General features: G+C 49.8%; 4 protein-coding genes across 4 annotated transcripts; 2 read left to right on the forward strand and 2 right to left on the reverse strand.

The window, feature by feature from the left end:
- Window positions 1–418: 418 nt before the first annotated feature.
- N7525_003699 (NADH:flavin oxidoreductase/NADH oxidase family protein) lies at window positions 419–2,131 on the reverse strand (the record flags this gene model as incomplete). Its single annotated transcript, XM_061212793.1, has 6 exons — window positions 419–484; window positions 538–1,125; window positions 1,211–1,230; window positions 1,302–1,721; window positions 1,883–1,985; window positions 2,060–2,131. The coding sequence occupies 6 exons, from the start codon at window positions 2,129–2,131 to the stop codon at window positions 419–421; spliced, it is 1,269 nt and encodes a 422-aa protein (XP_061069814.1).
- Window positions 2,132–3,005: 874 nt separating this feature from the next.
- On the reverse strand, window positions 3,006–5,160 carry N7525_003700 (uncharacterized protein; the record flags this gene model as incomplete). Its single annotated transcript, XM_061212794.1, has 5 exons — window positions 3,006–4,080; window positions 4,153–4,501; window positions 4,620–4,626; window positions 4,777–4,996; window positions 5,075–5,160. 5 exons carry the CDS (start codon window positions 5,158–5,160, stop codon window positions 3,006–3,008), a joined length of 1,737 nt encoding a protein of 578 aa, XP_061069815.1.
- A 2,188-nt stretch (window positions 5,161–7,348) lies between these two features.
- On the forward strand, window positions 7,349–9,643 carry N7525_003701 (uncharacterized protein; the record flags this gene model as incomplete). Its single annotated transcript, XM_002558839.2, has 2 exons — window positions 7,349–7,742; window positions 7,842–9,643. The coding sequence occupies 2 exons, from the start codon at window positions 7,349–7,351 to the stop codon at window positions 9,641–9,643; spliced, it is 2,196 nt and encodes a 731-aa protein (XP_002558885.2).
- A 2,322-nt stretch (window positions 9,644–11,965) lies between these two features.
- On the forward strand, window positions 11,966–13,341 carry N7525_003702 (uncharacterized protein; the record flags this gene model as incomplete). Its single annotated transcript, XM_002558837.1, has 2 exons — window positions 11,966–12,135; window positions 12,246–13,341. The coding sequence occupies 2 exons, from the start codon at window positions 11,966–11,968 to the stop codon at window positions 13,339–13,341; spliced, it is 1,266 nt and encodes a 421-aa protein (XP_002558883.1).
- Window positions 13,342–15,033: the final 1,692 nt, after the last annotated feature.

A 15,033-nucleotide genomic window follows, 5' to 3' on the forward strand; every position in this document is an offset into this window, starting at 1 on the left:
TTGTTTGTATTTATAACGTATCACAATGACAATGTACTCTACAATGATAATACTATATCCACACATGTTGACCATCTAATACCTCACGGAACTGAACATTGATATCGAAAGAACCCTGTTGTAGGGGGATAGGTCCAACAAGGGTATTTTTCGGAACGACAAGGAACCATGGCAGCTTTGCGGATTAAACATCTTAGATTGTGTATAGACATGGCACTAGGGTTGGACCACTACTAAGTTCTTCAGCATCAAATGATGTGCCTTGAGGCTCTTCTACCTCAGCGCTAGAAGACCTCCGGGAATCTATATTGGAGTGTCGCGGAGCCATGACTAGTGCCACGTCGGGGTGCCTCGTCCCCCGATACAGACATAGTATTATACAAGACAAAACAGAAAAGCATTAGTACAAATACAGAATCTACCAAGGTGGCGCAAGGGTAGCAATCCCCTTCCCCAAATTCTGAATCTGCGCAGCATAGTACGTCTACCAAACTCATTAGCAAAGCACCCAAAAGAGAAAAGAAAAAGAAAACCTACACTCTCAGCCCCAGCCCCAATAAGATGCAACGGCAAGAAGCGCGTATACCACGGAACAGGCGCCTTATTCAAAGGCAACCGCGCCTCATCATCACCAACACTCTCATCAAGCAACAGACGCGGGAACTTAGCATCAATAGCCGCAGGCCGCCCAATACCAACAAGATCACAAGCATTATCCCTAATAGCAGCCTCAGCCCCAGCCCTCGAGCGGAACCCACCAGTCAACATAAGAACGAGCTCGGGATGGCGCTGTCGCACCTCCTTTGAGAACTCGAGGAAGAAGGCTTCGCGCGCTGCGGTGCGCGAGGATTTCGGCTCTGTCGCGTTGGCTTTGCCGTAGCCCATCATCTTTGGGTCTTCGTAGCTGCCGCCTGAGATTTCCATGAAGTCGAGGCCGGCCTCGGCTAACAGCGCGATTTGTGTCATTGTTTCCTCGAAGGTTGTGGAGCTGTGGTCGGCTGAGTTGAGCTTTATCCCGATTGCGAAGGTCGCCGGTACGAGTTTGCGCGTTTGCGAGATGATTTCTAGGACGAAGCGGGTGCGCTTTTCGGGTGTGCCGCCGTATGCGTCTGTGCGGAGGTTTGTCTTTAGGTGGAGTTAGTAGTCGTGTTGGTATTTGATAATGGCGGTAGGTTGAACCGGGGTGATAGAGGAAACCCGAGTGTCATACCTTGCCGTTGAGGAATTGATCTAAACAGACGAACCATTAGCACGAAATTTATCGAGTCAGTCTTTCAAAATGAAAAGAAAAGGAAACGTACCAAGCAAATACCCATGCGCAGCATGCAGCTCAATACCCGAAAACCCAGCATCCGCCATTAGTCTCGCGGTATCAACAAACTGACGAATAACCATCTCGACATCCTGAGTCGTCATCTCCTTGGGCTCAGTCCAAGCCAGGTACCCAATCAGTCTCTCGAGGTAGCTATCTCCAACCTTTATTGGCACGGCGCTGGGTGCGAGCGTCTGTGCGAACATGCCGCGGCGGCCTGCGACGCGGAAGGACTGCCGGCCTGGGTGGCAGATCTGGGCTATCGCTGGCGTGCCGTGCTTTTGGCAGGCGTCGGCGTATTTCTTCCATTGCGCGACTAGGACGCTGTTGGTTTCGTTGTCTTTGTATTCGTTGTGTAGGGCTGGGTCGAAAGGGCTGCCCATGTGGTTTACGTCGACTTGGACGTTTCCTAGTGATTTTGTTAGCGTTGTCTTTTTTGGGCTACGTTTTGATGGTGTAGGGTGGGACTAGGGTCGTGGTTAGGGTCTGAAGGGTTGAGGTTTGAAGTTGGAGTTGTTAGGGCTTTGCGTATAATGAAAGGGTTTGGTCCATGGCAGCAGTACGTCTTACCTGTAAGAATACTTCCCCATCCACCGTCTGACCATTGCTCATACGCATCAACTAGAGGGTCTGTCGGCTGGTTATTTTTGGCTAGTAACTCAGCCATTGCGGCCTTGAAGTGCGTTAGTCCTTATTCCCATTTGTACGTAGCCACTAGACGTGAACACTATATGTGGCTTGTCGTACCTTGCTCAGCCTATTCGGCAAAACCAGCCCACATGGGAGCTTGACGGGATCTGCGAGGGGAGATGATGGCATGGTGTATGTACAGCCTCGTATGCGATCGGTATATACAATGTGAATTATGCAGTCTAATGCAATTGGCGATGTGTATATTCAAGCCCAATGGATATAGAACACTCTGTCAATGGCGTTAGTCTGGATTTCTCTCGCAATCGAAGGGGAGACATACCTCTATACCACAAAATCTGAACAAGAAAACTACCAGGAATAACCGGATACCTCAAGATTTATAATGATACAAAAATGCTTTCAAACCCTCCTTAAATGTCGGATAGATTGATCTCCCGGTCTTGTGGAGTCTCCAGGACCGAGGTTCCACGTTGAAGAAAGTGGATTGGCAAAATCGGGGAGTTGGGTTCATCCGGGTTATTCGATCAGCGAGGATCGCCATTGTTGTTAACCCACAAGGGAGGAGGATGCAATATATAGACATCTATAGATGCTAGTCAGAGATTTTGTCCGAATAATCGGACGAAATGAGCCTATACAAATTGAATTGTAGGATAACATCCAAGTAAAAGGAGATATGGATAATAAATAGGATAGTTTAAATGATTTTAAAATTTGTTCATTTATATGGCAATGGCAGCTATACTATCCCAAGTTGCGAAGACCTTCAAATGCGAGCAAAAAAACAAAACAAGTGCTGGGTATTCAATCAGGGGCGAAAAAAGTTCGTGTCAACCCGAAAATAGGCAGAGAAGAAGAAAAAGGGAAACGCGCTCGAAACCGACAAAAAGGGGAAATATCAAAAGTCAAATATGACATGCGAGTCCATCACGCAGTGATCCTAGGCGCTGACAGATTAGAACAGATGCTCTTTTCTTTTGTAATATGCGGTATGCAAAACCGAGAAGAAAAATGAGAAGAAAAAGAAAAAGATCAAATCTTACAACTTGGCATTCTTCTCCTCAGTCGGGGAGCCACTCGCCGTCATGGGGGGCGAGATTGTTCCCAGACTGGAGAGGAGGTGGCCGACCTCACGCTCCAGAGCGCGGACCTCAGTGTGAGGGTCATACATGCGGGCCTTGATCCAGTTGTCCAGCTCGACGTCGCTCAGAGAGCGGAGCGCGATCTCGCGGTCAACCTTGTCCTCCTGGGCAGCGCGCATCACCTTGCGGGTAACGACGACGCTAACCTCACGGATGCGGGTGATGTCGGGGTAGAGCAAGCCACGCTCGAGCTCCTCTCCGTTGAGAGCGGCGGAGAGGGCCTCGCCGGAGGCGTAGATCATGCTGTCTGTGACGCGGACGGCCTTGGACAGGATGCTGCCGAGGCCGATACCGGGGAAGACGTACATGTTGTTGCCCTGGCCGGGGTAGTAGGTGCGGGTCTCGCCAGCGGAGTTGGTGAAGGTGCAGTTGGGGAAGGGGGAGCCGGAGGCGAAGAGGCAGCGGCCGTCGGTGTTGGCGATGGCGGTCTCGAAGTCACACTCGGACTTGGAGGAGGGGTTGGAGAGGGGGAAGATGAGAGGGGCGGTGTTCCAGTCAGCCATCTTGCGCAGGATCTCTGGGGTGAAGACGCCGCCCATGGTGGAGAGACCCATCAGGATGGAGGGCTTGACGTGGTCGACGACCTCGTCGAGGGTCTTGTACTGCTCGCCGTTGTTGTCACGGCGGGCGAAGTAGACCTTGTGGTCGGCGAGCTTATCGCCGCGGTCAGCGGTGACGAGACCCTTGGTGTCGACGAGGTAGAAGCAGTTGCGGGCTTCGTCCTCGGTCATGCCTTCGCGCATGAAGAACTCGACAATCTGACGGGCAACGCCGACACCGGCGCTGCCGGCGCCGAAGAACACGGCACGGTGGTCCTTGCAGGGCAGACCGGAGCGCTTGACAGCGTTGATGACACCGCCAAGGATGACAGCGCCAGTACCCTGGATGTCATCGTTGAAGCAGGTGTACATGTCACGGTATCGCTCAAGAGCAGGGAAGGGATTCTTGAAATCTTCGAATTGGATGACGATACTATAGAAGCTTCGTTAGTCATGGTTGCTATAGGGAGATCACCCGAAAGGCATGTGAGAATAAGTCACTTACCCAGGCCAGCGCTCGGTAAGAGCAGCCATCAGCTCGTCCAAGAATTCCCGCTCCTCCTCGGGTGAGACCTTGTCGCGACGGCTGCCCATGTACAGCGGGTCTTCCCGGAGGGCCTTGTTACCAGTACCCAGATCGAGAGTCAGAGGCAGGGTGGCCTCGGGACGGATACCCGCACAGGCGGTGTAAAGCGCCAACTTGCCAATGGGGATACCCATGCCGTTGATGCCCAGATCACCCAACCCGAGAATTCGGGAGCCATCGGTGATACATGTGATCTCGACATTGGACTCGGGCCAATTGGCGATGACCGAAGCCAGATTTCCGCGATCTTCCCAGCTCAGGTACATACCTAAAATGAGCGTTAGCGTCTCCGGTTCTAATTCGTGTGCGGAGAAATTGCCAACTGCGGAGAAACATGACAATTCGACTGCGGAGAAGATAATCAAACAGTCTTCGTCTGTACGTACCTTCGGGCTGTTGGTAGATCTCGGACCACTTTTGGCAGGCCTCGCCCACCACTGGGGTATAGATCAGGGGGGGTCAGTTCCTGCAGGGATGATTATGGTTAATTTTCGTCTCCCCAAGATTGCCCGGCCCAATCACATGTCTCGGTGCTCAACGTACCCTGAGGTGGTCTGTCACCAGACGGTAGAATAGGTGAACATTGTTCTTGCGCAGAGTGCTAAGGTACAGGAACTTTTCGATAGGGGTGCTCTTCAGACCCAGCTGTGCCAGGCAGCGGGCCTTTTGTGTCTCGTAACCCTCGGCGCGAGGAGGAGTGAGGCCGTAGGTGCGCAGGTACTTGCGGATATATGAAGGGTTGGCGGTGTCATAGTTGGCATCACTGATGAGAGCCTTAAGATTAGTGACTGCTTCGCTCGTCGCAAACCCGAATTGGGCGAGCTGGTCTGGGTCGACTTACGCAGGCGAGGTGTGGTTCACAAAAGGAGCCGGGGTGGCATGCACCGTCCGGTTTTGTTGAGTGGGCAGTAAAGGGTATCGAGCCATGATGGACTGAGAAGACTTCGAGTATGGGGTGGAAGCAGAATGATAGAAAGAATTAAAAGATTTTGGAGCAGATGCGAGCCTGTTTTTATGTACACGAGACAACATGCTAAATTTGCCCTGAGACGTTCGTGCGCACATCATCCAGGACATTCCGAGAGGACGATGACCAGATAATTAACCGGGACCGCGTGTCGAGGCAACACGGTATAGTACAAAAAAAGAGTCATGATTTGAAGTCGGGAAGAGTCGGACGAAGGAGAGGGTCACGACCCATGTGGATTTTCATTTTCGGTGTTGACAGCGAACCGTTGTGCATGAAAGCCCTTCTGGAATCTGGATCCCTCCAAAAACTCCTTTTTTTAAATGTCTTAATTCTTTTTTAATTTTCTTTCTTTCGGGAAGCAGATCCAGCAAGGAGAGGAGTATCGCGCGTGTGGAGACGGCGGGCGCCGACTCCGACAAATGCGGAGACACAGTCAAATCAGTGTTGAATATGGAATTGAAAGGGTATTCTTCGGGAATTGAAGACAACATCATTTTACATGGAAATTACATGGATGCGCGATTTATTCCTCATTCCAGCATTACGCAGGGAGCTGCACTGTCTGTACTCCCGGACACGATAAATGATGGTTGGGTATGTGAGGGGAGAATTGAAAAATTGGAGTATTCGGAGTTGAAATCAACAATTTACACGGTAGACCTCGAACTGGTGATGGGAGCTACCAAGTAGAATTGTGAATAAAGAAAGACTGTAACTTGATTGGCTCAAAAAGCCGGGGAGGAAAACGCCTTGGGTAGACGCTAGTCCGTTTTAGGCTTCATGACTCCACCCCAATCCACAGCTACGAGCTCCCAGAGCCGCAGATAGTGCCGAAGTGGAGTGAAGCTATACCCTAATTAATTCTATTCGGTGTTTCCTTTTTTAATTTATTTGATTTATTTGATTTATATTTATTTTGGTTTTGCACTTTAGCCTCTTCAAAAGGCTACGGAGTATTGGAAAGTCGATCGGGAAAGTAATTGTATGTCGGAGGCCGGCGACGGAGACTGCCGCCCTAGAATATACCACACGGTGAACATAAGTATATCTCCATGTACGGAGTACCCAAGTATAGATAGGAAAATAACATTCGTAGGGAGCTCCGATCGGATGCGCTTCCCGGTGAGACGTTTTGGCCTCTGTTTCGAGTCCGCCGCGTTGACCATAATATTCGCCTTGTGAATGGCTCTCGGTCGCCGACAGAAAGATTTTTGATTACATATTCTCCAACACGGTTGCGTTATTTTCCCTTTTCCCGTTTTCTGCCCCTTCAATTCGAATATTCCATTTCAGGTCTGGAACCACATCCACTTCAGCTTTGTCGGACGAGACAATTCGGAATCTAGGGATTTCATATCCCGGCACCGATTGGACCCCTTGTCCGGGTAGGGAGGAAGCTCTGTGTAAGGCGTAAAGCTTCCATTAATAATTCTCGTCCCTATGCTCTGCTCTACTGCGTATATTGTACATATTAGATACATATCTCCGAACTCAGAGCTCTTCCCACCTGCAGTTCCCAACGTTGGGGACTTAGAAGGACTTGGCGATTTCCCACATGGGTGTACATCGTAGAATGTGAGTGAGCTCATCCGAGATTGGACATATCATTCTCGAATTGCATGAGGCATATATGTACATTTTTTATTGCTTTTGTCCCCTTTCTTCCGCAGATCAGGGTCTCCCTGTCAATAATTACCCAGTTTGAAACGCAGAATGGATAAATGGACGATCAAATGAAGTAAACATTGAAATAAGCCCGATCTAGTTGGAGCTATTGCCATGGTTGCATAAAGGCTCCGATAAATGGCCCGGCTAAATCCATAGCTTTCCCCACGATCATCAATTCTTCACTATTGTACATGATGGCTTCAATTACTTCAATTATTTTGGAGCTTCAAGACTCTTGGATCATTTATTAATGAATAAGAATCATAATCAAGAAACATTCCAAGGTTCTGTCTTTAATGTACAAATCAGCAAAATAACAAGAACAAACATTTACGTTGCACTGGAGTGATGTGTCGTCATGTGCCCAAAACAGGTTCCCAAGCTTTAACTCATCCCTACGTAGAACTTCAACCTTCATTCAGCTTCATCTCCAAACATTACAGTTATCTCACTCGGTTCAATAGGGCCTTATTCAATATGCCTTCCGAGACTGAACCCCTCCTCCCTCGCTACGAGGATGACACCTCCCGTCAGCGACGCCTCCACCAAAAGCTACATAGCTACCAGATGATCCGCGCCATCTCTGAGGGGTACATGCCAACAACCGAACAGACCATCGCCAATCTGCGCACCCTTCTAGCTTCTGACGTCCTCAACCTGCGCAATCAGGACATTGGCAGTGTCGGTCGCCAACTAGTGCGGGACAGTCGACTGTGGATCCAGGCCTTCATCGAATTTCTGGAACAGAAGAACGGCCAAGACCAGCTCCAGCAATTCCTGTGGCGTCTGGCCCGTTCACGTGTAGAGGTGGATAGCGAGAGGGTTTCGAGACAGGCAGCCCACGTGAAGGCGCGGGCAGATACTAAAGCTGGTGGGTCGCGCATTTCCCCCTCTGCAACTGCCCCAGTTTCCGGGCCTTGGCACATGCAAATTACAAGACTGATGATCGTTTGCTAATCCCTGTGCATAGCATATGACAGCTTCCGCACCGTCGGTGGTCTGCTTCTGACTAATGCCGATTTCCGTCTTTTCGTCGATGATATCGTTACCGTTGGCCGCCAGATCTTCGCTGATACCGCTGAGTCCCTCGCTGAATCTTCCAAGCGAGTTGCCGAACAAGCAAAACCGTCCGAGGAAGAAGAACAGGCTCTACAGGGGGCCGGTGCCGATGAGGGGCACGCGCTATCGAAGGCCGAGGTGAAGGAGGAAGCTGCACATGTTGCGGATGTGGCCGGGGAAGGGATCGCTCAGACAAGTCATGATGCTGTAAAGAGCGCTAAGGAGCACCTGTCAGGCCGAGAGAGGGACACCTTGCTGTTCCGGTTGAAACAGGCGGTTCAAAGGCTCCGGGAGAGGACGGACTACTCTGATTCGGTGTCGACACTTACTCAATTGATAGCACGCTATGCTAGGATCTACGCGGATGTAGCAGAGAATACTGCCTCGGTCGCTCAAGAAGAGCTGGGAGTCAATGATGACCTCAGGCGGGCGGTCGACGAATTCTGGATTGTCTTGCGGTCATTCGGTAGCGCAGAAGAGTGGGATCGGCTGCAGGAGAAGTTTCACAATGTCTTGCGCCATGCAAACAAAGATCCCGAGTTTGATAATCTACTCAAAGAGGTCGGGACTTCGTTGCATGACATGCTCACCAACCCCGAGTTCTTCGACTCGGCACCGCAGAAGCTCGATGAACTCAAACAACACTCCGGCAAAGTAAGCTCGGAGACCGGCCTACGAAAGGATGTGGACGATTTCCTCGCCCAGACCAAATGCACACTTAGAACTGTGCCGGAAGACCCAGCCGTCTCCAAGTTAATCAATGCCACTAAGAAGATCTACCAGGATGCTTGTGGTGCATACAACGACAAGAAGGCCGACCTTCCAGCAGACTTGGTGAATGTCTTCTTCCCAGTGCTCCTCCGAACAATCCAATACATCCCAATCCCTCGCCTGGAGATCTCTGCTCCAGAAATGGACCTCCTCCTCGAGAACCTAGTCCTTGAACCCGGGCACACAGTAAACTTCTCCTCCTTCCTCCCCTACCGCATGCATCTCCTCACTCGCAATGACATCGACGTGGTGAAAACCCACTCCAAGCGCACAGAAACACTCATGAAAACAGCCTTCACAGTCACCGTCCAAGGCCTAAACATCAGCGCCGAAGACTTCGGCTACTGGTTCCGCGCCCACACAGGCTTCTTCCACCTGAAGGACGAAGGCATAGCAAGCTTCTACCTAGACCGCCGCGGTATCGACATCTCGCTAGATATCGAAGTCGGCCGCGACCGCCTGGAGCATATCTTCTCCTTGCGCGGTGTTCGCGTATGCATCCACAAACTCGACTACACAGTCAAGCGCAGCAAGTGGAGATTCCTCGTCTGGCTGACCAAGCCATTCCTGAAACATCTTGTGCGGCGCGTTCTAGAGAAGAAGATTGCAGAGGAGATTGTTGCAGCGACATTTGCGCTGAATCGCGAGCTAGTCTTTGCCCGTGAACGGCTGCGTGCAACACGCATCGCTAACCCGCAGGACCTGGCGACCTTTGTGCGGGCTGTCCTCGCGCGCCTTAAACCCGCTGACTCGGATGTCGAGGCTAGGATTGGTATTGAGCCGCAGGGTGTCTTTAAGGGTATCTATGCTCCCGGCAGTATTGTCAAGACCTGGCATGAGGAAGCTACACGCGCGCAGGAGGCTATTGAGGAGGGAGATGAGACGCAGGGGCTTGGCCATACCTGGCATAATGATATCTTCAATGTGGCTGGACGATACTGATTGCATTTCTTATCTGATTTGGGAGTTTGGGGATGTTAGCGTGTTTATGATTTTATGATGGATGCCAGCCCCGTTCTTGATGGTTTTCGTTTTTCGTACTAGTGCTCAGGTCTTCGTTTTTATTGCGGAATGATCTACCGAATCAAGAGCTAATGGAGCCTAATGATGCTGTAAGGTAGGTCTTCTACCCGATTAGGAAACAAAACCCTCAGCTTTTCGGATTACAGCAAGGCGATGTTTGCTGTTTGCCCAGGCATGGCCTCTCAGCTTTCTCTTTTGCCCTCTATTCTGAGGCTTGTTCTTTGTCTCCACGAAGCTATATAGAGAGCTGCATGGCAACAAATGCTCTCCGTGCTCTCAATTCGTGGAAACCTCCCATTCCTTTTCCACTCGTAGTTGCTACGTGTATCAATTCCAACTGGACCGGGTCCCCTCCCCTGCCCCGAAGAAGCTCAAGGACTTCCTAATTATTTCATCTCTTGCCAGACCAAACTCCATTTAGAATCAACATCAATATACACAAAATAATTGCCAAAGTACTGATCCCGAGCACCGCGTAAAGGCGCCTGCCCGTCGCTGGGGCAGACCAGCATTGTTCCCTCCGGCAACGTCTGATTACCCCATTACCCCAGTCTTTGGTCATGTGCTTAAACTCGCCCAAGACACTTGAAGCCGGCAGTTTCTGCTTTCTACTTCTTTGTTAGTGTCTAAACACTTGGTACCTACGACCACAATGACAGGTTTCCATTTCAGTGGGCAACAGCTAGATAATGACCTTGTCACCTCGATCTCTTGTCTTCTCGACGCAGCTGATATCCCAAATCTTCTTTGGGGCAACTATCTATTAACCATCTACGGAGTTCCCACGGTTGTCGACGTCAGTATTTCTCTTCAAAGATCCGTTGTTGGAACACTACTAATCTTGCGACAGGGGGTTTCCTTCGTTGTGCCCGATACTCTTATCGAAATCTCCTACTCTACCCTCTCTAAAGCTGGCTTTCTTCCCTGCACACAAAGCTCAGATTGCCCGTATTCGAATACACTACGATGCCCCCCGCCCGTTACACACTTACATATCGACGATGAGCTTTCGATATTGTTGTATTAGAAGTCTGATGTGCTTTGGGAATTTCCAGATTTTGAGATTGCTTCCCATAACAACAATTCGGATATTTGGTGTGCGTCTGACACTCGGCTTCCTCCAGCAAGTCTAGGCCGCGGCCAAGGGCGCTTCCCCCCACACCTCTACTCCGTCCAAATCCCAAGCGCCTTGAGGTACTGTGAAGCTCTTATCCTTTTGCTTTGTCGGGATTATGGGAGTGTCTGTGAGACTTATTGGATGGCAATTTTGACGTATATGCTGGAGTTCGTTGATGGAACGGATATTCTTGACGAAGAAGGTCTGAGTGAGGGGTATAGACCATTTTATCGCGCCCTAAAACAGGCAGATTCGAGGATGTATCTACTTTTGGAGGAGCTTCGCCGTGACTTAATAGAAAGGCGGATTCTCCCAGTCAAGTAAGATTGGCAGACATGACTCTTATTATCTCAGTTCAACGACGCTTTCATCCAAATCCCCGTCGGGTTGATCTTGCCCCAGGAATAATTAACCGCCTGGGTAATTGCTGAGCGATCATTGAGCATCCAATCAGACTCACCAAGCGCTCACTGAGCGTTCATTGGACATCACTGATCAATCTCATGACTGGCCTGAGCACTACTCAGTGAGCCTGACTCGGAGCGCCCTCAATAAAGCGGCGGCAGCTAAGATAGGAAAGCGCCATCCGACAGAGGAAATCAAGTATGTATAGCTACCTACCATGTGTATCTATGGAATTGAACGAGAGAGTAGAGGATATAACCATACACAGCTGCACCACGTAAATAGAACCCCCTTCAAATGTGTTCTTTTATTGAAAGTACTAGTTTTAAGTCAAATTCTACTCCTTTACCCTAAATCACCTGTTGTGTATTGCTTATTTCCCAGGCACGTAGTCCTACTCCCAATCTATATGCTACCACGTGACCCGGCTAAACATTGTTCCTGTTTTAGGCCACCTAATGTAGATCTAGAATAATGAAGCCGCGGAGCCAACACCTCCAATCTCCAATTCTTTACTATCTGGCATAAAGCTCGTTGGAGGAGAACAACAGTGTTACTGACAATCACATACTATATGTCAAATAATTAAACATCACAAATCCTCCAAAACCCCAGCTCGTCGAAGCCTTCACCTACCTCCATACCTCGGTCTACACGAACACAAAAGCTCCACATCCCCTCCGAGCGCACGAGCAGCTGCTCGCGCAGCTCCCGCTAAAATGCAATTATTACGACTCCTAGTCGCGGTAGCCGTGGTCCTATTCTCCGTCGTTGTAATCGCCGCCGAGGATTACTACAAGGTTCTTGGACTCGCGAAGTCCGCGTCAGAGAGGGACATCAAGCGCGCATACAGAACACTAAGCAAGAAATATCACCCCGACAAGAACCCGTGAGTGCAGCTACTATTCTGTCATTTCTATCCCTCCATTTTTCCCAAATATCTACCTGGCTTCACACATGGTCTACATCAACCCGCAAGGCAATTGCTAACCCACCTAGTGGCGATGATACGGCGCGCGAGAAATTCGTCGAAATAGCAGACGCCTACGATGTTCTCTCGACCAGCGCGCTGCGCAAAGTATACGACCAATACGGACACGACGGGGTAGAGCAGCACCGCAAGGGCCAAGCGGCCGGCGGCAGCCACGACCCATTCGACCTGTTCTCGCGATTCTTCGGTGGAGGCGGACACTCGGGCCACGCGCCTGGACACCGTCGCGGACCGGATATGGAGGTGCGGGCGGCGCTGCCGTTGCGGGATTTCTATAATGGGCGCGAGATCAACTTCCTCGTTGAGAAGCAGCAGATTTGTGATTCGTGTGAGGGGACGGGCTCGAAGGATCGACAGGTTGTCACTTGTGATCGCTGCTCTGGGCGTGGTATGGTTATTCAGAAACATATGCTTGCGCCGGGGATGTTCCAACAGGTGCAGATGCAGTGTGATAAGTGTCATGGGCAGGGGAAGAAGATTAAGAATCCTTGTCCTGTTTGTCATGGGAATCGGGTTGTTAAGAATGAGGTTGAGACCGGTGCTACTATTGAGCCCGGGATGGGCAAGGGGACTAGGCTTGTGTTTGAGAATGAGGCTGATGAGAGTCCGGACTGGGTCGCTGGAGATCTGATTGTTGTTTTGGATGAGAAGGAGCCTGAGCTTGGGACGTCGGAGGAGGAGAAAACGGATGGGACGTTCTTCCGGCGGAAGGGGAAGGATCTTTTCTGGAAGGAGACTCTTTCGCTGCGTGAGGCGTGGATGGGTGGTTGGACTCGCAATCTTACACACCTTGATGGACATGTTGTTCGTCTTGGACGTGGACGTGGTGAAGTCGTGCAACCCTTGGCTGTTGAGACCATTGCCGGGGAGGGCATGCCGCATTACTCCGAGGGTCATTTACATGATCACCATGATGAGAATGATGAGGCGGGTAATCTGTTCGTTGAGTATACTGTTATCCTGCCGGATCAGATGGAGAGCGGGATGGAGAAGGACTTCCATGCCCTTTGGGAGAAGTGGCGCAAGAAGATTGGAGTTGATTTAGCGAAGGATTCTGGGCGACCGGTTGTCTCTCCGCCGGCGGAGGATAAGGATGAGTTGTGATGATTACATTTCCAAGCCTTGTTATTTTGATTCCCTTTCCCCTTCGTGGTCATTGTATATTAATTGCATCTGTTGATTTGCGTGCATTCAAAGGCTATGGACTGGATTAGATTAGACCCTTGGCTTGTATTGAAATGCTGGAAACGATATAAAATAGGCTCTGCCCGAATTCTACAAGGTAAGGAGACAGAGGTCTGCTTTTCTCGTGTAGAGTAGAGTATATCTGTGAAAAGACAGGCCAATTGGCCCGGCAATTGCCTTTGAACTTTCTGGCAATACACTAAACCCTCTACGGACTTCTCCGTAGACACGTTTAAGTGGCTTTGATCGACACACGTGGGACCAGGATACTGCTCATGTCGGCTCAATGACAGATGTAGATCGACGATCTGCCAGATCCATTGAATTCAGTCCCCATGCACGAAACTCCAGATTCTTATTCCACCTAACACTGTTTGGTCCCGATGCATACATCTCACATGCTGGGTTTAGTGGCGCAGGATGTAAACAAAGAAAGACAGGGTGGACAGCGCAGAGATCTACGGCCATGGTCTAACTGGAATAGGCCTTATAGGGCCGGGGCAAGGCAGGGGTAAGGTAGTCTAGGACAGGGATTGGATGCTGTAGCGAATAAGCTTAGATTGCTTTGAACTACACGCATAACCCACTTCCTTGACCGTCATTTCATGTTCGCGTTTCATGTGATATCAATTGGTCGGATATCGGTCGTTTGAAGGTTCGGCTAGGGGCTCTCTCCATGTGCAAACAGTCTAGAAGCATCCACTTCGCGGGTAACGGCACTCTTTGGGTTTTGTAGAGTTGGGGAAGACGGTGTTTCTGTTTGTCGCAGTCGGATGTGGTGTTTCAGGAAAAAGTCCAGTCTACAGAGTACTGTTTATGCTATGGCTTCATCTTATACTCATATATATCTACAAGAAGCATCCAGACAAGGACATAAGATGTTCTTTTACCAACACGATAGATCTCAGATTCTGAATTAAATATCCATATACCCCCAGGGCTTCATGAAACACCTCCAACTGGCCGGGGATGGGAATAGAAAGAAATCAATTCTCAAGGTTTCACCCGTGAAGCTAAAGTTGAAATCCACAAACCCTCTTCCACACCATACAAAGGAAATATTCCCAAAAATAAGCTACAAGCGGTGGGATTTCGACTATCGGATAGATAGGCTGTCAATTTACAATATGTACGCGAGGATAGATGTACTAGATTAGACTACCTAGGTACAATACAAAGTGCTTACCATCTGGAAGGATCAGCTTTCCAGGAAATAATTTGCCGACATGACATCCCAAACTATATCTAGCGCGTCTATACCTACATACCCCTAATGCCAGATATAGTATGGATATCGATCACTGTCCATAATTTTGGGAAAACCTAATATACGAGCCTATGATAGACTGAATGGAAAAGTTAGCCAATGCATACCGTCCACGTTGCGGGGACCGCGCCTAGATGCAGCTCTAAACAAACTCTAAGGACAGGCTAAGGATACCCAAACCGGAAATTAGGCCGGCAGACGCGGGTTTCCTCCCGGGGCGATAGTTTCATGGTATGATAGGCACTGTGAGGTTGCCCACATGGAAGCAAAAGCACTCATGACCATCCTTCCGAAAAGGATTGGTCAATTACGCCTCCACATCCATAGTTCGATAGATTCATGTA

The sequence above is a fragment of the Penicillium rubens genome (assembly GCF_028828025.1).
Source record: "Penicillium rubens strain IBT 27055 chromosome Unknown utg000002l_segment0_segment0, whole genome shotgun sequence".
Lineage (NCBI taxonomy): Eukaryota > Fungi > Ascomycota > Eurotiomycetes > Eurotiales > Aspergillaceae > Penicillium > Penicillium rubens.